Genomic DNA, 25,491 nt, shown 5'->3' on the forward strand with positions numbered 1-25,491 from the left:
CCCTGAGCCTCCTTTTTTCCAGGCTAAACATCCCTAGCCGCCTCAACTGCTCCTCATCAGGCTTGTGCTTCGGACCCTTCCCCAGCTCCATTGCCCTTATCTGGACTCTCTCCAGCACCTCAATTTCTCAATCTCTCAATCAGTCCTTTTGGAACTGAGGAACCCAAAACTGAACACAGGGTTTGAGGTGTGGCCTCAGCAGTGCCAAGCAAAGGGGGATGGTTGCTGCCCTGGTCCTGCTGGCCACACTGTTGCTGATCCAGGCCAGGATGCCTCCTTGGGCACCTGGGCACATACTGGCACAGGGAATTACTTAAGTTCAGGAGTGGGCATCATTTTTTCCTATGGTAGATGTGTATGATGCAGATTTCTACAGCTAAATTTGTTGCCTTAGTTAATTTTTTGATATTAATTAAGAAAGATGGATACTTTTGAGTTTACATGAACTAAGCAATTAGTAGAAATTTATTTTGGATGAGCTATGGCCTTGATTCTTCTTATGCTGACATGATCTCTGCTGTATGCAGAGGAGAGTGTGTAGTTTCTCTGTCAGCTGTGGAGCTGTATGCTACCAACTTGGCAGCTGTAGGGATATGCACTGCAGCATCTCCACACATAAGGATCCTGCTGGTGAACTGGGGGAAATAATCTTGTAGCTCTGATGATTTTGGTTCTGCTACTGGAAGAGAGCTCTAATATGTGATGCTTAACTGGTGTCCATCTATTATGACTTAAGAACATATTATAGTCTTCTTTAGAAAGTGCAAAAAAAATTGGGAGCGAAAATCTCCTTAAAATAATATCAGTGCTTAAAATGAATACACTAAGTTCTTTTGAGCAGGAAACCAATCTTTCTGATCTCTTCAGGTGAATATCTAGATATTTTGGTTAATTTCTAGATGAAGGAGATTGATTGCAGATTGTTAAAACTCATTCCTTTCATGCTTTTACTTCCTTTGTCGTTTGTCTGTCTTATAATTTCTGTGCTTTGGAAAAAGATCTTAAAGTTTGGCGCACAGATCCTGGCTCCATCTTCGACATTGATCCTCTGGAGGACAATATTCAGTCTAGGAGTCTGCATATGCTTTCTGGTATTGCTTATATCCTGACTTTTCGCCCATTCAGCTTTTCATGTTTGTGAAACTAAGTTGATACTGTAAATTTTCAGGTCAATATGCCAGCCATATGTTTTATAAGCATACTTTCATATATATTTGTAACTGCTGTAGTTTAAAAGCAATGTTTTATAGGAACTTCAGCTGTAATCACATGTGGAGACAAGAAATAGTGAAATAAATCTTATCTTAAACAACTTATTTATGCCACTTACAAGTAGCCATTTAAAAAGCATTGACCTACTTTGTCCTTGCTATATGTAGGATCTTCAAGTAGTTAGACCTTATAAAATTTCAGAGTTATAGAAAGTGACCTATTTATGAAATTGATTTCTTTTCCATGCACATTTTGCCTATATGGCACATGACATTATGCTTTGTTCTATTATTTGCAACTCCAAAGTGTTGATAATTTTCGGATAGATGGAAAAGGAGAGAAAGTAATGTAATAACAGGGAGCCGGGTTTTGGCTTTACAAATTTATTGATTCTTTTCCTGCCTAGGGATGTTTATTTTGAATGTTTAACTTTTCACATATATTTCCTTTGCTACTTTGTAACTTTAAATATTCTTTTGAGCAACATACAGCTGTATTTCCACATGGACTTATATGCATGCTGGGATAAAAGAATAATTTTATTTTCCACTGGCAAATTTTATATTCTTCATCTTCATGCATTCTCTTTCTGGTATCTCAATACTACCTTCCATTTCTGCTATTCTTTTAAAGTAAAGAACAAACTTAACTGTATTAGATTTTGAAGCAAGCTTTGGAACTAATGGTGCTCAAAATCTATACAAAATTGCAAAGAATTTGCTTTTCTCTAATTTTAATGCCATCTGCATATGAATAGCAATGTTAGCAGTGATGGGGTGTATGTTGTTGCTTGTCTTTGAACTTCTGCCTTCTATTTACTGTGATATTTTTTATTTCTTTCTACCTTTGTAGAAAGAGCAAGCCGTTACAGTAAGCAGTATTTACATTCTACCAGTCTGGGAGATTATAAATCAGATGGCTCTGACACGAACCCTACCTTTTCTTACTGCAGTGAGATAACAAGGCCATCTGATGAAGGAGGTACCCTTTATTCCCACCTTTTTCACTAACAACACTGTTGCAGTGTGTTGAGACTTCACAGGCCTGTATTAACTTCATATCCTTGTGTAGTCACAAGCAGAAATGTTGTAAGCTATTGCCTGATTGATTAGGAAAGCAAAGCAAGACTGCACAGTTTCTGTGTGCTGTATCATTATGAATTATCTTTCACAATTTTGGTAATGCTGTTGGCTCCAAAGCCCTGTTGTCTCCTATTTACAGTGCTTTAAAGGTGTGTTGTGTTTTTAAAAAATGTATGTGAATCTGGTTTTATTTTTTTCTCTTGAATAACACAATGTAACTGAATGACATACACCTTTAACCTGAAAAAAACATATTTGCCTTGGGCTTTTCAGTGCGTAAATCAAGGATATAATAATATTTTAGTGATTGAAGTACTTTTCCCCATCTTCAACTGCACAGGGTTTTGTGGCTCTCTGTTCTTATCTTAAAAAAAAAATCCAAGGAATTTTATTTTGTTCTTTCTTTCTCACATAACTAAATTTTCTCATCCTTTCAGTGGTTCGAGAACCAAGGTTAACATTCAGCTGGGAAGTTTATATAGTCTGTTGTGGTTTAACATGGATTAATATTAGAACACTTTGACAAACCTGCATTCTTAGGTACAAACCCACATTGTGTACATGTTTGATGCTGTTGATTAGAAGAAAATTTAGGAAAATAATGAATAAGGATCTAGTTATTCTACTGGCATTACAGTATGAACTAGACAACATTCTGAATCATTGCATTCTAAATAGTCATATAGTCTAATAGTCATTTCTGTTTCTCAGTTGTGAAAAAATGGTGCATTGTAAGGGTTATACAAAGGGTTACTTTTTTTTTTTTCTTGTAAGAAACCATTTAGTTGCCTATACAACAATTAATTACCCATGCTTTTAGAAGATTTTAATTCATCTGCACTGTAGACTGCACTTGTTTATGTTCTCCCATTCACTGGAGTAATATGTTACTGTGATAGTTGGTGCTTATGGAGTCTACATTTCTTGGGTGTTGTGTAAATACATACAAGCAGTTCTGATTAAGAATGGGTGAGGGAGAAGAAGATATTCAGACTGAAGTGCTAACTCTGAACGAAGAAAGAAATGTATCTTTGACAGAAATGTGCTGCTTTTTATCATGTCTGATTATCTTTATTTGGTATTTTAACTATATTCCCAACTCTTTTAATAGATGATAGCAATAATGCACTTTATGTTATTTTTTCTCTTCCTGTGATAATGCTAAGTGAGCTTCACACTCTAGTGCACATTGTTTGTCTACAGCTGTTCTGATATTTTCCTTGGCAGTATTCCAGGGCATTTCAACATTGCTTTGTCAGCTTGATTTGATTTTTAAGAGACATTTTTTACTACTTGCCTTATTGAGAATGGGAAATTTGCTTTATTTTCCTGGTTGTTCTGGCACTAGTAAGCTTGCTTTTCGTGGCTCTATTTGAATCTATTGCTGTGGTGATGTCTTGAACAGATCCTTCCCAAGATCAACATATTTTAGCAAGAGGTTGTTTCTGTTTTAACCCAGCTGGCTAGCCAGGATCTGAGCACCTGTAGACAGTTCCCATTCCAGGGAAGAGATAAGTGCCAGAGCTAAGTAACTGAACTAATGCTTTACAAGAAAATGCCATTTCTGTGAACACACTTAGAAAAAGCCAGCAGAAGATAACATCTTTGGCCAAAAATACCAGTCTTTTTCATCCCATCCAAAAGGTCATTTTGCGCATAGCCACAAGATGAGTTTGCCCATGACCTTTATACAATTGTCTTTTATACCATAAATGAGAACTAAATCTGTTTTGGTGAAATTCCATGGCTGTTTCTCATGGAGTTCGTACTTCTAGATCAGCACGGTTTCTCATTGTTCTATCTGATGGTGTGCCAACATGAAAGTCAGTTGGAAACCTGTAACCAAATTTACAATCTCAGAGTGTTTTTGGCCTTGTCTCTTCATCTTTCACATATTTCTACATTGTTCAGTTGCTACTTTATTTTAGATACCTTTACTGATATTTGACACACAATTCAAATCTTGGCCTGCCACAGCTGAAGGAAGTGTTCCTTAACTACCTCTTCCCAGATCTTAACTGGGTCCCTGACTTAGTACCGGATGTTAAAGGTTTATTCAGATCTAAATAATTGTCTTCTCTTGGGGAATTTCAGTAATAACATCACAGGGAAGCTACTAATATTGTTCATTAGAATTACTTTTTCCTATTTTGTTCCCTTACTGTTATTTTAGATCATGATGTTGAGTTATGTGTCCTTCTCAGGGAGCTTTCTCTTCAAAATCAGTAGATTTTTGCATGATGTAAGTCCAGAAAATTCCCTGTTCTCCCTTTTAGAGAATTGCAGGTAGAATTGAATAGGAAACAATTGTTTACACTTTCCAGAAAGCTGGTGCAGGTCATGGGCTTTCATTTTAATAATCTTTTTGAAATTACTTTTCAACTTTATGTGTCTTTTTTAGCAGCTTCTTTTGGTGATTGTTTTTCAGGGCTGACTTTATTACTTCACAATATCTTTGAGGATTTTTGCCACACTGAACAGAAGGTATTGCACTAGAACTTCTCAGTCTGCCTAAATACTTTGCAATTAGTTATTGCCTAACAAAGATGATCTTTGTACCTGCAAACCATTCTGTAGGACTTCACTGAAGCCTGGGTGCCACATTTTTGCAAAATTCTCACCCAAAGGGGGTAATTATTTTCAAATTGGCTAAAAAAGAACAGAAGCTAATGATTTCTCTCTTTTAGTCCTGCTTTAAACAGTGATGTTGCAACTTCTCAGGCATGGAGCCCTTTACTTTTGAGAAGGTTTTTCAGATTATTTTCCTCAAAAAGAGAGGTTGAGATATATGGATGTCAGATTTATTTCTGTTTATAGAGACAGACCAGGCAGTTTTTTCTCCACAGAACATGAGGAAAAAGCAAAGTTCTGAAGTTCAGGTCTCTCTTCACAGGATTCTGTCTGAAAAATATTTCAACTGTTGTGTTTTGGGTTTTATTTAGATTCTTTATAAGGTTCTTTATTTAGGTTCTTTTTCTGTCTGTCCTGATTTTCCATGCAGCTTTGTAAAGTGATTTTCTCCCAGTTCTTTCCACACTCACTCTCTTGCTCCCCTTCCTTCCCTTCAGGTAAAGTTCTTCCCTGTTAGTTTGCATTCAGGCTCGCAGAGAAAATGATTTGGTTCATATGGCTCAGCAGCTCTGCCAATCTGGCACTGTTTTGGACAGTTTCTGGTTGAAACTCTCAGGGCTGGTTTTCTTCTACTTTGCATTTGACCTTTCACTTTTCTTTTTTCTTTGATTTCCTCTTAATGTCTAGTTTGTGTGCACATCTTTGTCTAGGTATGTCTCAGCATATAGACATGATGCATAATTTTTTTCCTTACCATAGGTTCAGACATTTTCAGTGTAAGAAAGTGACCATTTATTTTTTTATTTTAAATCATGTGTAGTCTGTAGATGGAGAAAAATAAGAGATGAGTATCAGTGAATTTTCAGTTATGGATATATTGTTACTCTGGTGGGGAAAAAACATGGTTTCTTGGTTATTTTCTTCAGCATCATTGTATTATCTTAAAAGGTACATAGAAATAAGTCTGTAGGAGATGGAAATCAGTTTTGTTTTACTCCCAAAAACACACGTTATGCAGGAAACCTTACAGAATTTTCAAGGGCCCTTGTGTTTTAAACATGAGTGCTGAAATTTCATATCTTTGGCTGGAGCCAGCATGTTACTGGTTGGCTGCATATGTGCTATTTTCACTTGTCTCCTTCAGCCCAAGTCCTTCAGACTCAGTTCACCTGCTGCCACCAGACAAGTAGTGAAAATTAGCATAAAGGAGACTTGATATGAGTTTTAAGGTCTTCCTTTCTTTATTTTAATGAGAACAGTCTGCCAGCAACACTCAAGTCTATTTTTGCCTGATTAGTTACCTTCTTTTACTCACACTGGCAATCCAAATACACAGATTTCAAGAAGCCATGAAATTCCACTTATTTTGTTATCAGCCTTAAAAGTAACCTGTAGATTGCTATGAGAAAACTGAATTATTTTTCTTAGATACTTCAAAAAAAGCAATCCAGAAACAATTGGTGCAAAAAAACTCTGAGGAATAAATACAGCAAATGGACATTGCTGTCAATTTGACCCCAAAGTCTATGAAGACTGAAGAAAACACAATGCTGCAGTCTCTTTCTTGAAGTTTTGTAGTCTTTATCTAGCTTGGAGTGGAAGTTTAATCCATGAGAAACAGTAGCTCCTTTCATCTCTCTCTCCCCAGTGGCTTGTCCTCATTGTGTGATACCAACCTTCTGAAAAAGAAAGGCTACAGAACAGCTGACCTTGCTCCCCTCCTGTCCTTCAGACTCCAGGGGTTATGTTCCTCCATTCCTCACTGAGGCAGGAGCTCATTGCAGAGCACTAGAAGAACTGCTGTTTGAACTGCAGTGTGAGCACAGCCCTGCAAGGAGCAGACACAGACCTTATGTATTGCTGTGTGTCACTGACAGCAGCCTTGCTCTGTGTACCAGCTCAAGGAGAGGCCTTTTGTTCCTCAGCCCAACACTGACATTTTAAACATTAATCTCAAGGATGTCTCCTCCTCTGCCCCTAGCACACACCAGTATCTGTAACTCTGTATGTAAAATGATTGTAGGATTCACTGGAGGCTTTGACACCCACACATATATACCACAGAAAATCTTAGTACAAGGAACTTCGGTGGTGCTTCTGCTCCTGGTTAGTCTGGTCAGAAGACTACAAACTAGTCAGATAAAATGGAGAAAATACCTTTTTATTTCACACACTGGAATTGCAGATGTTTCCTGGTATGTAGGCTTAGGAGTCTCCTTGCATTTGGATAGTGGTCATAACTCTTCTCCTGTGCCAACAGCTGAAAGAAGAGGAAGGAAAACCAGATTTTTTTCCCTTCCTTGCTCTGTCTTTCCCATGAATTTTTATTAAAAAACCCTCTGGTTTTGAGATTGAGAAAAATCACCATTAGTAAAAGATAAGTCAATGAAAAAAGAGGGAATAATATCTGACTGCTCTTTATATTGTAATAGAGAGATCTGTCTTCCACGTCCAGGTGAGCTGTCAGGAATGCAAGGCAGGAATCCTTCACTCCTCCGTGTATTCACATTCAGTTCCTAAGCTCTGCCATTCTGAAGAGGTCAAGCAGGATGACACAGCAGTTATGTTTTCTTCTTTGTCATTGGGGAGAATTGTTCTTTTTTGCCAGGTAGCTGAACTCTGTTTCCATACTGTTCCCTGGAGTCCAGTAATCAAACATGGCATTCAGAGGGAGAGGAATTGTACAGTTCATGGGAAGAAGTATCGGCATTTGTGGGTTTCTTGTCCCCTTTCAAGTGTGTCAGCAGGCTGCCCTGCCACAGAAAGCTGAACACATCAAAATGATGCCCTCTGTCTACTCTTGGAACCTCTTGGTGAGGGTCACATTGACACTTCTCTTAGCCACCAGACTCTTACATCTGTTTCTGACTTTTTTGTATTTCAGACTAGATTGTACTTTGGTTTTCCTCCTGTAACATGCCAGTCCCCAGCAGGTTTGCCAACCTGAATGCTAACATGTGGGGAAAAAACCAGTCTTCTTCCTTTCAACAGCATTTTGGTAAAACTGTTTTTCTATCTTGATAAACAGGTGGTTATGGTCCTTCCGAGCTTGTCTCCTCGCTAGCTCTGCTCTTCAGATACCATACAAACGAGTTAATCCTTTGGGTCCAGATTTCAGACAGGGACATGACCTTGCTTGGAAGAAGGAGCGGCTCACACTTGGTGTTGCTTAGGAAGGTGTTTATTTAGGGCGAAAGCCCAGGTGGTCAAAGCGTGAGTGCCTGTGAGAGTTCTTGCTTGCCCTTATCAACATGGGTGTTACAGATTGAAATGAGGGGGGAGTGGTTTAGGTACAGGGGGGCATTGACATTGACATTTAGGGGTAAAAGGGGTGTGGATGATACCTGGGGCCTCGGCAGAGCCACCTGGCTTAGCCAGCGCCATCAAAAACGCGGGAGTGTCCAAGATAAGATACAATAGGTTCACAATGGCCTAGGCCTGGACTATTAAGAAGATACAATGGGGAAAGCCAGGCCTATTATGTGAGTTAATGACAGTGATCAAGGGAAGCGATGGCGAGGGGGTGTAGGAATGAAACCTTACAAAAACTTATTAACAAAAATTACAAAAAATTTAGAAAACCCAAAATGCACACCACAACAGGTGGTTTTCTGTTCTTAAGTGTGTAATGTACTACAAATGCTTGGAGTCTAATAATAACTTGCTTGCAAACTTCTGTGATATTTTCAAACTTAACTAAATACTTTTCTTATATGTTTTACAGACACAAGTGGATGTATATGTTTGTAATCTCTCTGATGCCACAAATTATTTAGCATGAAGAGTTCTCTTTGTTAGAGAGCTTGCATTCCAGAACCTAGGTCTTCAATATATTCTCAAATATATTTTAAAAGAAATTATATAGTTTCCTTTGTAAGGGTTTATTGTAACCACATTGTACCCCAAAAGGACATGTTTTTTCAGGCAGAAAGAGCTCTATCTCTTCTGAAAATTCCATCCCTCATTTGAAGGAGGTGTGTTTTGCTGTTTCAGCTTCTGCCTCCTGTTTTGCAATGACTCCTAATATTCAAATGGCATTTTTTCCTGATTTTAAACAACGTCATTACAGTTAGAGGAGTTCTTGAAAACAGTGTGAGGTTTTCTGGTGTTGAAAACCTTCTCAGCTCTAAATTTTAGGTAAGAAAGAAAAGTAAGGACAAAGTTAGTTGTGAGAGTTTAGACTTCAGTGATAAATAGGTTGAGTATGTTCCATACATGTGCTAATTTCTGTGTTTACATGATAAGAGGATTTCTGGCTGCTTAATAGATAATTTTGTCTCTGAACAATCCATTTCAGCCTATTAAGCCAAGTAAGTATAGGAGTCCAGGAAGACGTGGGACTACATTTATGCACTATCTTGGGCATTATCAGTTTTCTGTCCTAGTCTGGACTATTGGAATTTTAGTGTCCTCTGCTGAGGGCTTTGTTAATGGAGAACATGAGAGAAATAAGTGCAGAAAATTATATTTTGTTTTTTCACCACAGAGGTATTAACTATTTGTAAAACCTGATTTTTTTAACATAAAATTTGAAAATTCATATAGTACTTCAAGTGATTTCTTAGATAAATTTTGATTAAGGTCTGGTTCAGGGTGCTGGGAATAAAACTAAATATTCTGTGCTGGTTGTAATACATTAAGATATAAATCGTTGATTGTTGTCTGAAAACATATTTCATTCAGTGTGTGTTCGCTCAGGATGAGTTAATGTTCCAGGGAGAGCTTGACATTTTGTACTTCCAAAATATTTTTACTTAGATTCCTTATGCCTGTCTTTGATTCACATGCTTCTCTCCCACACTCTTGGCATCTGGCAGCATCAAAAGACAATCCCCAGACATCTAAGTGGAGGAGAATCCAGAAGAGATCCCATTTTTAATTTCTGTAGTGTAGCAGCAGTTCAGGGGATCCTTCTGTTCTGCCAGATGAGTTTGATGTTCCCTTTTCTGTTAAATAGTTGGTGAGCAGAAAGTGAAAAGGAAGTTTCCAAGTGACTCAGCAGTTGGAAGTGTTAATGGCTCCCTTGGCAAGGAATCATTTTAGTTGTTCGGTGTGGTCCCCTAAAACAGCTTTTGATACACTTCAGAGAATTTTATGTCCAGTAGACAATAAATATAATTAGTAAAATTGTGTGCAGTGACACACATGATCCTGGTTATTTCTAGCATTCTGTCATTGTTCAGATTGGTAATACCCACTATGCAAATAAATTGATGCACAGAAATCAAAGCACAGTTTCTGTGAGAAGAACGTGCAGACTTCTCTTCTAATGCACAAGGGCAACAGTTGATGTTCAGTAAATGTAAGAGAATTTGAATTATTATTGAAGGCATGTGGGTAATGTAACACGTTTACCTTCATTTTACTAAATCTTTCCTTTTGTGAGGAAGCCTAGAGCAAAGCTGTGGCTGTTCACAATTTAAGCGGGAGTTGCAGCTTCCTGTGGAACACCATGGCCCCACTAGGACTGAGGATATCTTGGGCTGGCTTGAAGACATTTTGTGCTTTCATAAATAAAATGATGTGGTTTGGTGTGTGAGGAGAGGAAAGGCAGATTGAACTGTTGTCTCAGCTGAGACCTGCTTCAACTTAGGTTGAATGTTGGGCAAAAAAGTCAGGTGGCAGTAAGGTTTGTTTGTAACACCAAATCCTGGCTGCAATTCATGTTCTGAGCAGGATGCTCTGTGATCTGGTTGTGTTCCAGGCACAGAACCAGTGGGGGAGGTAGGGGGTGTGTATGAGTATTGTAGCATAGCAGCTGTTGATAGACACACAGGCTGAACTCTTTGCACTATACAGGAACCACTGAAGAAAATCCAAACTAATATTTGTAGTGGTGTCTCAATAAAATGATCTTTTATATTTGAACTGCTAGAACAATTCTATGACAACATAATCTATATAGTTCCTGTTAGTAATCCTTTTTCCTCAGGTTGCAGTAGAGTATATAATATATTTAATATATTTAATTTACTTTTGTGAGGAAAATGAGTGAATTAAACATCTAGAAAATATTTTGCAGTTGAATATCAAGCCAGAATTTTTTGTCAGTACGTTTAACTGGTTTAGAATATTCTGTGTTCATCATAATAACCCTAAAATTACATTTTTTGGATTCAAAACTGGGAACAAATAGGAGTATGGTTGTAGGGTTAGAAGCCAAGTAGTTTAAGTAATTTTGTCTTTTATGATGCTGCAGTAAAATTTTTTCAGTGAAATCTGGAAGGGGGATAAATGGTTTGTATTTTATGTGAAATAAATTTTAAGTGAAGTAGATGGTTGGAGCTGGCCATAAAGTCCTAAATATAGAATTCATAAAATTTTTAAAATCCCCAAAACAACTGTTCAAAGAAGTTGGATGAAGATAATAATTAATATAATTAATTCTAAATGGTAATTTTGTATTGTGCTTACTTTCATTTTATGCAGGGTTTTTTAGCAAAACCAACACAAACATAGATATGAATAAACACTGCAGCCTTTTCCTATATTTTTAAAGGCTGATAATGCTTTGACATATTTTAATGAATGCTTTGAAATATTTTACTGAATCTCCGGGGAGATCATTTAACACTGTATTTTATAATAGACACCTTTACTTTTGTTAGAAAAAGTTTTTGTCTGAAGGAGCTACTGTGGAATTACATTTATCAAATCAATTCTTTTGAGTGTTACTGGTCTTGCAGTCCTAAATGGCCATTCTAAAAGCAGTCTGGGGAAGCTGATGTCATTTTCAGAACATCAAAATTATCTGCTCTTCCAGAACAGGAATGACTTTTGCTTTCTGCAAGCTATGAGGCTGCCACTTACCACCTCACTATTTCAGAGTCAGACACAGGCAGGGACTCTATGGGTTGTTTGAGATTTGGCTTCTTCTCCTTTCCTGTTGCCAAAACACTAAATTATGTGTAGTTGATACTTTACAACTCTGTGATGCTTTACTCTGACAGTAATGTGTTAATGATCACAAAAGCTTTTGAGCTATTGCCCAGCATCCTCCAATCCCTGTACCTCAATAAAAATGATGCTCTAAGCAGTATCCACAATCACTTTCTGGCAAAAATATTCTCTGTGTTATTGTCTTTTAATGATCAGGATGGGTTTTCTGTTGACTGTCCTCTTTCTTGTAACGTTGACTGTAGAAAATAAGACATCCTAGGCTCCTTTCATTTTTCTCTAGACTGTGATATTTGATAACTGCTTGCAGGCAAGGCTTCTGGAGACTGTGCTAGCCTGGGCTTTTAAAAATATATTACTATTTTGCAGTTACTGTGAAGAGAAATGAAAGCCATATTCCTCTTTTTTTTTGAGGAAAAAATTGTCCATGAGAGACTGACTTTTGAAATGCAGAGATTTAGAACGCTCAGAGAAGCCAGAATGGACCTTGGAAAATAACTTGCCATGAAAAAGTATATAATGGAATTGATGGATCCACCATTCCTCAAAATGTGAAGAATTAAGAAGGTCTGAATCACCAGGCACATAGACTGTGATGTACTAGAGAGACAGTTTGCCAACTATTCTTCCACTGTCCTAGCTAGTATTTCTCAAATTCCTACTCCATCTGCTATTGGATTTATGATGGGCTTATAAAACAAAGACCAACATAACTATTATTAGTGATATTGCTAGTTCGTACAAATCAGGAACTTTGGGCTGAAATAGGAGATAGTCCCTGCCTAAAAGGAAACCTCATATAAAATACAGGATTCCAGTGTCACATGAGCACATTAGACATTCTTTTTGTTGTTCCTTTCAAAATATCTTAGTTTTCTCTGACATATGCTCAACAACTATGTGAGATCTTCTGTTGCAATTTCATTATAAATAAAATTTTAATTTCTCATGTTGAAATTCTTTTCAAGGGTTATAATTGCATGATTCTGCATTTCCCGTAATAATCTACTTCAGTTTACAAGGTGTACAATACAGCTAGTCTTAATTATTGCTAGCTGATAAAATGGTGCTCTAAAATAATGATTCTTTAAACAATCTTTGTCTAATCATGACACTAATGAAGTTTAGTCTAAAATACATTATTTTATAAATTGTAGTATATTAGTAAGTAGTCATGAGAGTAGAGACATTTTGATTTTTTGCACCATGAATAATTAATGGTATTTCAAACATAAAATCAGTAATTTTGTTCACATCCTCTCCATAATTTTTTAAGTATTTGAAGATTGCACAGTTTATTTCTTGTATCTTTAGAATTTAGGTTATGGAAACTTCCTAAGCTGTAACATTCTGAATTTGTCACTGAAGACAAGTAGTTCAGAGCTTCAATTCTAATGAGGTCAGTGAGCATGGCAGATATTTATTAACACCCTCTGTGAATTAGGCCATACTTTCAGGTTGTTATTTCAACAACCTAATTATATCTGGGTTTGATATTCCAATTTACTAACTGTTACTGACTCCTGTAATAGAACAAACTGCTGCTTCTGACAACCACTGAGAGCAACCAGCCTGGTAGCTCAGACATCCATGAAAGCAGGCTAACTAACCAGTAAAGGGCAAGGAAAAGAGCAGAAAAAATAAAAGAAATGAAGAGAAAGTTGCTTTTACAAGAAAAAATGCCAAGATGCCTTACCAGGGTGTTTTCTACTGTTCTAAAACCAGCATTCTTTTGTATCAGGTCTCACCATCTTCAGTCTTCAGGTTAGTGCTTTTTATATTGCTTACACAGTCTGAACTGTTCCCAGTAAATTTGACTGTGCTGTGCTATTCTTTCTGATTAGAAAAAAACCTCTGTAATAGATAAGAGTGATAACCACTTTAGAGTGTGTTTTTTAATTTTCTAGCTTATTTGAAATGTTATTGTGGAGAAATTCACCTTTTCAAATGGCTGGGGATTTTCCATGTTCATTAGAAGATAGTAGTTTAAAAGGCAAACTTTTGTAGAGGAATGGGTAACGTGTGATTAATGTCTCAATGCCAAAAGAACCGCATTTTCAGTTTGAGATTTTTAAGGTTAAAGCTTGACATTTTTAAAACAAAGAATCCAGCTTTGTGTTGAAGTATATTTAATTTTGAAGAGCCAAATAAACTGTAATAATGATTGAAAATTATAGATATTTTGATGGGATTGGCAAAAAAAAGTGTTTCTTTACCCAATTTTTTGACATTTCTTTTTGGGTGAACCTTTGGGATTTTTAAAAAATTTTCCTCCCATTTGGGGACAGAAGCATTCTTGGCAATCAGTTCTGCACTGTAAAATCATTACTGAGGTTTTCCTAATGTTGAATCTGTCTAACATTGCTCTACTCTCCTGTTTGTTTTCTCTGTTTCTGTCACTGCTTTTGGACTGTATTCTTTAGAGATCATCTCCTTGCTCAGTACCATGGGGCTGCTGCAGAGTTCTGCACCTCATATCAACCTCTCTGGGCAATCCTTGCACACTCATTGAAGTCTTTTAAATTCTCTGATATCTGTTTTTACTGTCAAGTAAACAGCTCTTGCTGGCTGCAGTAGGCTTAATATTCTCTAAACTTCCTCTATGACTTTTTATAAGTATTGTGGAGACCTAGAATGGAAGCAGTTTGCAGGTAGCTGAGCAGTGTCTGCTATCTGCGAGCACACAGGAGAACCTGTGTTACATTGGGTGCTCTGTTTGGAGCTGAGTGCTGGGACATCTGGAGGGAAGCATCTGTGAGAAGCCCAACTTTTTTGTGGTTTGAATTCAGAGGCACAAAATAGAGGTGCTTATGGGGACATACCTTACCCCAACTGAGCTGATGTAGCTGTTTGTTGCTTTCTGCTGTCCGTGGCCTTGGGTGCTTGGTCCTGCCTCCAGCCTGCACTGTATTTGGTCTGATCCCTGGCTGAGCTCACCATGCCAGCAGAAGAACAACCTAGCTGAGAGGAAGGAAGGGGTACTAGAAGTGTTAGGCTGTCTCAGACAGCCTTGGAGAATAAAGCTCAGATATGCAGTGAGCACCAGGGGTGGACTGCCTATAACCTTCTTTAGACATATCCCCTTATGACTCCTGCTAAATTCTTCCAACAGTCTTAATTTCAGCAGAGAATGATGTTGAACACATCATCTTTAAGTCTGCCAAAAGCTTATTTGTCATAACAGTCAAGTTACTTTTCTGCTCTTCATGCCTCTTTAACATTATGCCCTCATCACATCTAATCTGCCTTACTTCTTGCCAAAGTGTCAAGATTCTTGTTTCTGATTAGCCTGTGGTATGGGCCTTCTTTAAATCTTAGTGAATTCTTGGTTAACAACAATTTTGTTCCATTTTTGCTGTTGTTTATGCTTAGGCAGGATATGAACTTCTGCAGAATGAATGTGTTAACCTCCTCCAAATCTCTCCTTAAAACTGTTTCTCAAGTTGCTTATATGATTAATGTAGTGCTGGGCTGAGCTCATCTCAAGAGCATGGGCAATAAAGAGGAGAGATTAGAGGGTTTGTGGTTGCTCAAAGAGGTATATTAAAATCTGAATCCCAGAATAAAAATTGACAGGACCAGGCCTGAAGAAACCTAACCTAACTGAAAATTTGGCCCTGATTTTAAATGGAAACAGACTATATTACTTCTAGAGGCTTCTTGGAGAAAAACATTCACTTTAAATGTTTCAGTGATGGTGTGCAGCAGCTAACATCTGGGGAAATTGATACAAAACAAAAAACCAAATTACCTAGCCAGAGTTTGTAATCAAAGTAACCTCTTTAACACTTTCTTGAGAAGGCTTTAAAGGGTATCAGTTGTGATTATCCACCAGCTTTAACACAGCAGTCACAGTTCTGTTTGCTGTATTTCCTAAGGTTGTATTTCCTTAGCCAGGTATTGCACTGGGAAGTGTCAGAGGGATTGTGCAGTTCAGGCACAGTGACGTGTCCACATGGACAGCACACAGGGTGACCTGAGTCCCCAGAAATGTCCTGTAGACCTACATCTCTCCACGTGGGATTGCATCACTCTGACTGTGCCTTCTGTTGCCTGGGATGTAGCTGAGGCTTTCTAAGGGAAGAGCAAAAGAAAGAACTGAAAACTATGGGAAAGGCTTTCTATTAAGCCTGTGCCAAATGCAGCAACCTCTGGAAGATACAGCAGTAGCAAGGCAAAAAAAGGGGAAGGACTTTCATATATGTGGATAGCATGATTCCCATAAGCATCTTGATCTATTTTGGGTGAGCTCATTGTAACAGCAATACCACAGAGATGTATGGTGATGCTGTATTCTGGTTCTTCTCTTGTGTGCTGCTCAGAAAGCCTACAGCTTTTTACCTAATGTATTGAAGGCATTAGAATTAAGCAGATAGTAATGAATTTTTTATTTTTACTTTATGTTCTCTCAGTTTGTGGTTACAGAATGTTGCAATATTCTTTGTGAGTTGTCTGAAGTCTTAGGAGTGAAACTGTGAATTGAGGTATTATCAGAATAGGAAGGATCCTATTAAATCCTTAGAAGTGTATGATGTTTGTGAGAGTAAATGGAGTGGTTATTGTACATGTGGTTCAGTAATTGGCATGTGTTGCATTAAATGGCAAAAAGTGCAGTAGTTACCACTGAGGATATATTGTTTTACCGTGGATTATCAAGATTCAGCTGCACAAAAGAATGGAAGAGACTATAAGTATGGTATTGATAAAATGTATCTTGGAACCTAACTTTTAACTGATTTTTCTTTTTAGCATAGTATTTCTTTTTAAGCTCATAGTTATAAAATGATCTCTTAAGGATTTCTTTCCTGTTTCCACAATTTGAACTTTTTCTTTCTCAGTTCATCTCAAAGCATATCCTGATCAGTTCACACTCTTCAGACCCCATTGTCTGTGGCAGTGATTTGATACTCACTATCATTCTTTCAACTGCTTCTTTTTCTTGGAGGCTTCCTCTCTGTCTTATATAATGTTCATTCATTTGTCTTGCTCTTTTCTCTGGGGAAGCCTGTAAAGATATAGTAAGAGATATATGATAAATTTCTTCAAGTAGATAATTTAAAATGAATATCTGGCTTGCTTGCTAAGTGGGACAAGAAAAAAAAAAGTTAGTTTTGATAAATCAGAATGCATCTGGTAAAGTCTTAATGCAAGAAAAAAGCATCCACCTGTACTTCTGGGAACAATGGCGAGCCCTCAGCTCCATCACCAATAAATCTGGCTTCAGTTAAATGAATTTCATGTTCCACCACTGTATTTTATTGTTCCCTTAGGTTAGCTAAAACCATTGCTTTTGCTGCTGCTGCAATCAATGATGTTATAGAACTTTATACTTCAGACTGAGCAAAAAGATTGCAGTTAACTATGTGTGATGATGATGAAAAAAGTCAAACTCTTTCTCTGCATCATTTAATCTCATCTCGAATTATCTGTATGTCACTAGAAACACAGCTCGAACATTGTCTGTTCACTATTCTGCTTATTTATATGATTCCCAAATAGTCTTCCAAATAGACAATCATCTGGAAGTTTCTTCAATATTTTTTGTTAAAAGTTGTTAGAAAATAATGATAGTTTTTGAAGATTTTGCAGAATACTACAGTATTCTTTTAATGGAAAAGAAATCCAGCCTACATGGAATTATTCAATCAAGGGTCTTCAACACTCGTATGTGCTGATATTTATGCTCACATATATGATACCTAAATAAATGACTAGAAGATAATTAGCAAAGCTAATCCTTCCTTTTGCTTGTATAAAATCTTTTTCTAATACTAAAATTTCTATCACTTCCCAAAATTTCTCATGCTTTAAAAGACATGCTTTATTTTTGTGGATTTATGTTTTCCATCATTGCAGGTAAAGTGGCAAACAGCTTTGTTGAGACAACTTGACAGAATTCTCTCAGCTTGTGAGAGACAGATTGCTAAAGAGGAAAGCACATTTCAGACCTGCAGCTGTCACTTGTCCCAGAGGCAGGAGCTGTGGGTTATCCTCCCCAAAATGAGGCAGTTGACTTGAAGGTTACAATGAAGCTGACCATCAGTTGGCTTGCTGCCTTATGCTGGCAAGGGATGATTGATAGGAAATGAGAACAATCTCTTTTGGGGAGAAGGAATCAAGAACAAAAGGTTCCTAGCAGCCTCTGCTTCTCTTGGGAAGAAGAAAGGGTCTCTCAGGGTGTCTGACCCTGGCAGAGATGAGGGAAAGGCTGCCAGCCCTTCATTGCTGCAGGCTGGCTGGCTGCTGGCTGAGCAGTGGCCAGTGTTGGCTGAAGGAACTCCTCCTGCTGAATTAAAAAGTTCAACCTGTGCTTAGTTTTAAACCCATAGAAGTAATTTTCTGCTGGTGTGAGGAGATGAGACTCCATTGGCTATGACAAACTGGCCTGCATTCATGCTGGTGGTGAATTAGACAAAATGTATTCATTCCAGCTTGATCGCAGAACCTTTGATTAAATTATGTTTTTCTCTATTTTCTCATGAAGGGCCACATCTGCTCATGTGGAAATAGCTTGTTACAACATTGAAACATAAATTATTTGATGAACTACTTAGGACTATTCACTTAATGCATGATAATCCTGTGAGCATGTTAATGAGAGGCAATTCTCTGATGATTGAACTGCTTTAAAATATCTTCCTACTTATATGTCATTAGAATGAACTTGGCCCTTCTAAAACATCCATTATTCATCATGTTCCAATGTTGCATCTGACTGCATATCACTTTAATTTCCCTCATTTAACAAAACAATCTATTCATTACAATAGTTTGAAGCATGTTTTCTAAATCAGAAAAACCCTAGTTAATATATAGTGTTAGATATCTTTATAAGTATAGTAGAGCAAAGTGTGGCATCCCAAATTTTAGTTACATACTTAGTACATTTGTATATGCTAACTAAAATGAAATGGAAGTTTTAAGAAGAACCTTTGTTCAAATCAATGATTTTGTTAGCTGGAGAAGCAGGATTGAAAGCACAAGGTTGACTTTTCTTTCTGAAATAGTTGAGCAAAAATTTTCTTAGTAATCCCTTTTTTCTCATGCATTTCTTGTCCTGACAGCTCAAGAAGCAGAGAATTGTGGAGTAATACTAGTGCAAATATGAACACTTATCATAAATATATATTTTTAATGCTATTTTTAAAAAGATATAATTTTCCTGCTTTTCCCATATATCTTTTCATTTTACAAATCTTGGATCCTTTCACACATTGTGAACCCCATTAAATCTTCCATTAGATTTGCTCCTTTTTGAATCTATGTGCTTTGGCTGCTGCAGAAATGGTTCTTGCTTCCCAAGCAGCTCAAGAGATCAATCCCAGGAAGTGCTGGACTGCTGAATGAAGATTTTTATGGAGAATTTTTTCTGAAGATATTTTTTCCATGTTTGAAGATTTTTTGATCATGTGCTGCATCAACTCCTTTAACCAAAAGACAGCTTTTGGAAGAGGAGATAAATAGACTATCAGCTAAGTAGACCACTTGAAAAGTATCAGCAGAAATGCATTTGTTTTTCAGTGCAGCTAAATGAATTCCTCATTGAACTAGTAAAATTCTGGCAAATAACAGTGGAGATGGGCTAACCATGGGACAACCTCCATACAAGCCAGAAATCTTTATTCTCAGAGAGCCTGAGTCTTGTTGCACAAATACGTGGTGACTAAACTTTAATCTTTTTATTTTGAAAACCACTTCAGTATTTTTAATTCTGCTTTTAAAAAAATAAAAATACTTTTTGGCCATGCTAGGAAAATAGTCCCTTATGCTGGGCTTATTTCTCACAGTTTTTTCATCAACCATGTTTTTAACACATTCTATTTCAGCCTGTTGCCAAAGTTAGATGTGGGAAGTTTATGAATGCTTTTCTAGTAAGCAATAGAATTAGTGATGTCCGTTGGTTGTATTCATGTTTTCAGTAGCTCTTGGTAAAATAGAAGTTAATATATTATTGATTAGCATACAGAATTGTTAAAATGTGAATAAGATATGTTTTTTAGAAATATGTAAGTAGCATCGATCTCTCTGTGTTGTACTAAGAATGTTAATGGAATCAGAATAAACGGCGAAGCTTGACTGTGGGCTCACTTTTTAGAATTTCTGCCTCTTCCTGTGAATCACAGTCTTTCTTTGTTCCTAGCCCAATAAATAAGAGTTAGTTTGCAATGAGTTAAGAATTAATTATAGTGAATTTCTAGTGAATAATTTCAAAACTGTATTAGCTTTTTTTCATCATTCGTTCCTTAAAGAGAGCAGCTTATGGGACATATATTTGGTGCTGCATCTATGTCAGTACCAAAATTGAGTTAGTGATGTCTTAAGTTTTCATAAACCTTTTAATGATTAAACTTCTAATGGTATGTTAAACTTTTCCTTCCAACTAACCATTATAGTGTTTGTGGATATATTGCTATAGCTTTGGCTATTTTATGTGTAAATCAACTTTTAAAAAGCCTTATGTTCTTTATAGAAATAATTCTGAACTGTTTTGTGTGAAGGAATTGTTAACAGTGCAAATAGTCTACAGTTTATACAAAATGTCAGATAAAGGCTGTTTTTAAATATTAATTAATGTGTGTGGGTTTTTTTAATGCAGCCCCTGTTCTTCCTGGGGCATATCAACAAAGCCAGACTCAAGGATATGGATACATGCACCAGACCAGTATGTCATCCATGAGGTCCATGCATTCACAGCCTCATTCAGCAAGTCTGGTGAGTATTGAATTTAAAGGAGAATTTTACTTGGTAAGCACCATCATCAGCTATTACGAAATCTCTTAAATATGACTAAATTGAACCCCTAGAGTTCTACGGTTGACCTATTTGACTGTCTTTATTATAAGTGTAACTGGTAATCCTCATGTATAAAAAAGATTTAAGTGACTATGGGCAGTGGTAAGAACTTTTACATCAGAATACATTAAAAAAAAGTATGCTATTCAGAGAGCAGAGAAATACCTGAATTCTTTACCTACTTAAAACAAATAGTATATGGTTGGACAGTGTTTCACAGGCTGAATTTTGATGTTATACTTTGTGATGAATTTGTGCTCCTAGCACTGGATGAAAAGCAGTGATCTCTTAAGATCACCTTGTTAGTTTAAATTAGATTAAATTTTTTTGTCTTGCTGATTTTGTGCTAGCAGGCTTTGTGCCTACCTATATTACTTCTGCTTGTACAGAGCTAGTTCAGACTCTGGATTGCTGTGCCCTTTCTAATTCCACACAACAGTTGTGTGCTGACTCGTGTATGATCCAAACTGAGTTACAGTGGTGGGCAACTGAGAAGAAACTTTGTCATGAAACTGTGGCCACCTCATGAAGTTCTTAACTGTGGTGGATGGGAATGTAAAGCTGGAGTGAATATTTCGTTTTCAAAGTAACTGATCATGGAAGGAGAGCTGAATGGTATTCAGCTGGTAGGAAATTAACCTTCCTTTTTTTTAACTCTCTATATAAAAATTTCAGTTTTAATGGTTATCATATTTTTTTAAATCATATTGCTGCCTAGAGATTTCCTAGTTTAGATACGCACCTTTTTACCTTAAAAATATTGTAATTTTAAATTTTAAACTATTTTGAATAGATGTATATTTATTACTTCCGTCACCTTTTTTAGAGATGAATAAATATTTAATTAGGAACCAAACTTAGAGCTTGCTGAACTGTTTTCGAGATTAGATGAAACTTGTCTTTTTTTGGTCAAACTGAAACTCCATGTCATTTCATATTGCAAAGGTCATGATTTTCTGTGTGGTGTGAGTACTTTCAGGCTTTCCAGATTCTCAGCTGTCTGGGGCTGAGGGGGCTAACTTGCTGGAAAGTCTGAGGTCCCAGATACCTGCATCATTGAGTGAGTCAATAACCTGAGAAACTCTTTGGACACCTGCATGACATCTGTGAGGCAGCTGATAGTAGAATCAACCATTAATTTCCAAGGATATTCCAAGGCACTTTGGGAGCTGGCTGCTTTCCAAAAGAGACAAAATCCAAAAAGTAGGAGACCTGGAAGCCTGGGCTTTGCCAGCAGATTTGCTAGTCATTGAGGAGCAAAGCAAACAGCCCTCAAATCCATCAGACAGAAAATGGAGATGCCTGCAAACCTCAAAATGCTCTTACCAGCCTTTGCAGCTTTGTGGGCAGAGAGATGACTACTATCTCCTGATATCTCTGTGTCCCAGTGACTTACCTGACAGGCTGTTGAAACAGTGGCATTTTAGTCATCTTGAGAATCATCATTTGCCTCTTCTTCCAGAATGAAGGTAATAGGAAAAGGAGTGGAATGATGTTAAAGGATTTTAAAAGTAAGATTGACGTATTTAAACAGATCCATTTTCCCTGTTGTGAGACTGCTTTCACTTGACATCCTTATAAGTGATATAATTTTGTCATGAGAAAAAAACTGAAAACAGCAAACATCATGATTTAAACTGATTTTGCTGTTGTTAAAAACTGGATGAGGGGTTAGAAAATAAACCCCAACCATTTCCAGAGAGAGGAAATCAAGGACTGCTGGCCTGATACTGACTGCTAACTTGCCAGTCTGATGAGGAAGACAGAGTATGATCTTACCGCCTCGAGGTGATGATTCTGCTCTAAAAGAGGCATCTCAGATGCAGTTAGAAACCTGCCAGGTTTCCTTGTCTTCCCATCTTAAGACCAGAATATTTTCGCTATCCTATGCAGCTTATCCAGGTGCATTGGACATGTTACACCCAGCTATTGGGACAACACAGAGTGGTCTCAGAGTGTGCTTGGGGGACATCCTGGGCTGGGGATGTGTTTAATTGTAGCAGTTTGCACAGACTGAAGGTTGATGATAATCTTGGAGGGCTTTTCAAATGAGGTGTGGACATACTGTGGGAGATCTGACAAACAGAATGTTTAGGTTCGTTGCTTTCAGCTGCCTGTTCAGTTCTGGGCTTGGAGCAGTACTGCCAGAGATGCTGTGTTGTCTGGCTAATAACACAGGGAGGAAAGATGAGAAGAAAGTTCCAGGGGAAGGAGTCCGGAGGAAAGGAATCCTAGAATAGTGATCTCAAAGCCTGAACAGTTTTTGAGGCTTAACTAAAAGCAATCAAGGTGATAAAGTCATGCATCAGTGGCTGAGTTTTGCCCAGGATATCTCTAGGGCAAAAGTGATCAAGATCCCATGGTTTATATCAGGGTGGAGAGGATTGCAGAGTTAGTTGCTGTAGTACATTTACTCTTTTCAACTGAGTTGTGCTGTTATCAAATCTGTCTCCAAAAGGCATAGGTTCCTTTTATAGTTATGTTCACTAGTCTCCTATATTGAGATACAGAATTTTTATAATTTCTAAATTTTCAAAATCTGGTTTATCTAATTTTGAACTCTGTTTTGTATTAGACATCATCCTAACAAAATCTTTGGATAGTTGTTTTGGTTTTTTTTTTTTTTTTTTTTTTTCCCAGATAAATTGCATTATTTTCTGATTCTTAACTTTTCCTCGCTTTCTGTGAGCAGTTCTGCATAACGGGATAAATTAAATTGTTGCTCAGGGTACAAAGTGTTTTTATAGCAGAAAGCCCTGAAGGCTATTTTCCACTGTGGAGAATAATGGGGTGTTCACACACCGTTTGATATCCAAGAGTGGTAGGAAAACAAAACCTCTGCTGCAAGTTGCCTTTCCTTGATAGCTGCTGTAATGTGAAAGATGCTGCAGCAGTTACTGCTCTTTGCAAGGAGCCATCCATAGAACAGATATGAATAGGGGGTGAAGTGGAAAAACACACCTGCCTGTCCAGAACTGGCGGGGGAGCTGAGAATATAAAAGCTGGATTTCGGTTCTTCATATGGACAAGACTTACTGTTCTGTCTTAGCAGTGGGTGTGACACAGACCTTTGAGGAGATGGGAGCTAAGTGAGTTTTGACTCTTTTACAGAACTCCAAACTTACACCCTCTTGTAACTTAATACTCACTAAAATCACTACTGACAGAGGAATAATTCACTGAAATGCATTTTAAAAATCCCTGCTTTGAATCCTTTAGGCATTGTAATTCTCGATTATATAGCCCAGACTACTCTCTGCAGTGATAATTAGGCATTAAATGCTAACAGGATTATTATGGAGATTTCTCCTGACAGCCATTTAGCACCTAATTAGGTGTTAAGGCCATAAATTTAGGTTTCTCAGCAGCATTTAGGGCCCTAATAATTTTTTTAAAGTTCGAAATTGTGGGCTTGTCTTCACAACTGTGCACCACAGTGATGTAGTCAAGCTGTTTTTAGGAGAAAGCAGTGGTATGTCCTTTGCCAGGGTGCTCTAAGGAAGAGTGAGCATATGAATGGCAATACCTCTCTATTTTTCCAGTTTTATATTAGTTTAGTAAACCATTTAATCTCTTCACGAGTCTTTTCCCATTTAAGGGGTACCTATAAGCATGGCTCTAGGCAAAAGCAATTTGCTACCATTTTTTAAAAATGGACTCTCTTTTGAAATAAATTGTTTTAAGGTCTAACTGCTGCTGAGTTTGTTGTAATAGCGTATTTTTCACTGCTTTTTTTGGAGTTAGTTTCAAGGCTCAGCAGTAAGATCAGTTGAAATTGGTGGAAAAAAGAAGATTCTGAAAGGCAGAGAGCATTTTGACTATTAGTTGTCTACTTTATGAATGTTTAAGAAATTTTTGGTGAGAATGGAACTCAAGCAATTATTTACTGTCATGTAGTGCATTAAAAAAATGATCCTTTTTTTCATTGATTTCCATGCACACTTGGAAGACATTAAGGAACTGCTAGGAAAGCACATACTCCTGGTTGAAAACTGCTCTTGGTCACAGCCTGTAGGTCAGCAAAACTATAAGGCATGGCACAGAACAATAATATAGGGCAAGACTGAAATGAAGTTCAGGGTTGTCTTGTCAGGAAAGGTCTCCAGTGTTTAAACAGGAGCTGATTTCTCTATCCCTTTTAATTTGCACTACCAATTATAAAGGTAGAACCAAAAGTATATTTCTAGCATGGAAACAGTAATGATGAGTTGCCCTATAGAGTTTGGATTGAATAATTCCACATTTCCAACATGTGACAAGTGGCCTGCTCACTTCATGTGGAGCAACCTCTGCCTTTTTAAAAAATAGTTTCATTAACAACACTCAAGCCCCTATGTATATGAACTAAAACTAATCCAGAGCAGTTTTCTTGAGCAGAGAAGTTTGCTGTCTTTTAAAAGGCTCAGACAATAGTACTAGGCATGAACTTACACATTGACTGTTTTTACCTTTTTTCCTCTTTAAATTATTGTACCGGAAAAATTCAGCTGCATATGGTAACATAGCAAAAATTACTGGAAGGGAAACTGGATATCATCAGTGATGCTTGAATTGCTTTTGACTTCTGTCAAGAGCTGTGGTAAGGAAAAGAAAGGACTCCTGGGAATTTTAAAAGAGCTAGTTTTATTCTACTCTTAAGGTACAAGGGGAGACCATTCTTCCTGAGTTTGAAAATCCACTTTAAATTCCAGTAAATGATGGCATTTTACTGGTTATGAGTGAAAATAAATTCTCTATTTAGAAAAATAGAGGAAAAAGCTGAAAGCTTGTCTTATAGTGGGCAGCGTTGTGGAGGAATTTGTCTTAGCTAATGATGGGACTTTATGTGCTAAATCTTGTCTGAATATGAAAATGTAAGTATTCATAAAAAAATTTTAATAGACTTTTTAAAATCTTGTTTTTCCTTTAGATAATTATGCATTCATAATTCTTAATT

At 37.2% G+C, this 25,491-nt stretch overlaps 1 protein-coding gene across 2 annotated transcripts in view; it reads left to right on the forward strand.

Moving 5' to 3' along the window:
- NEBL (nebulette) overlaps positions 1–25,491 on the forward strand; it is a 251,730-nt gene that overhangs the window by 221,019 nt on the left and 5,220 nt on the right. Inside the window, exons 6-7 of one of the 2 annotated variants that reach the window (XM_083861078.1) lie at positions 2,065–2,193; positions 20,359–20,474. In XM_083861078.1, coding sequence (XP_083717204.1) covers positions 2,065–2,193; positions 20,359–20,474 — 245 coding nt within the window. The remainder of the gene's footprint in view (positions 1–2,064; positions 2,194–20,358; positions 20,475–25,491) is intronic. The other variant, XM_083861079.1, reaches the window with a different exon arrangement.

This window comes from Zosterops lateralis (assembly GCF_965231275.1).
Source record: "Zosterops lateralis genome assembly, chromosome: 1".
NCBI classification, from domain to species: Eukaryota; Metazoa; Chordata; class Aves; order Passeriformes; family Zosteropidae; genus Zosterops; species Zosterops lateralis.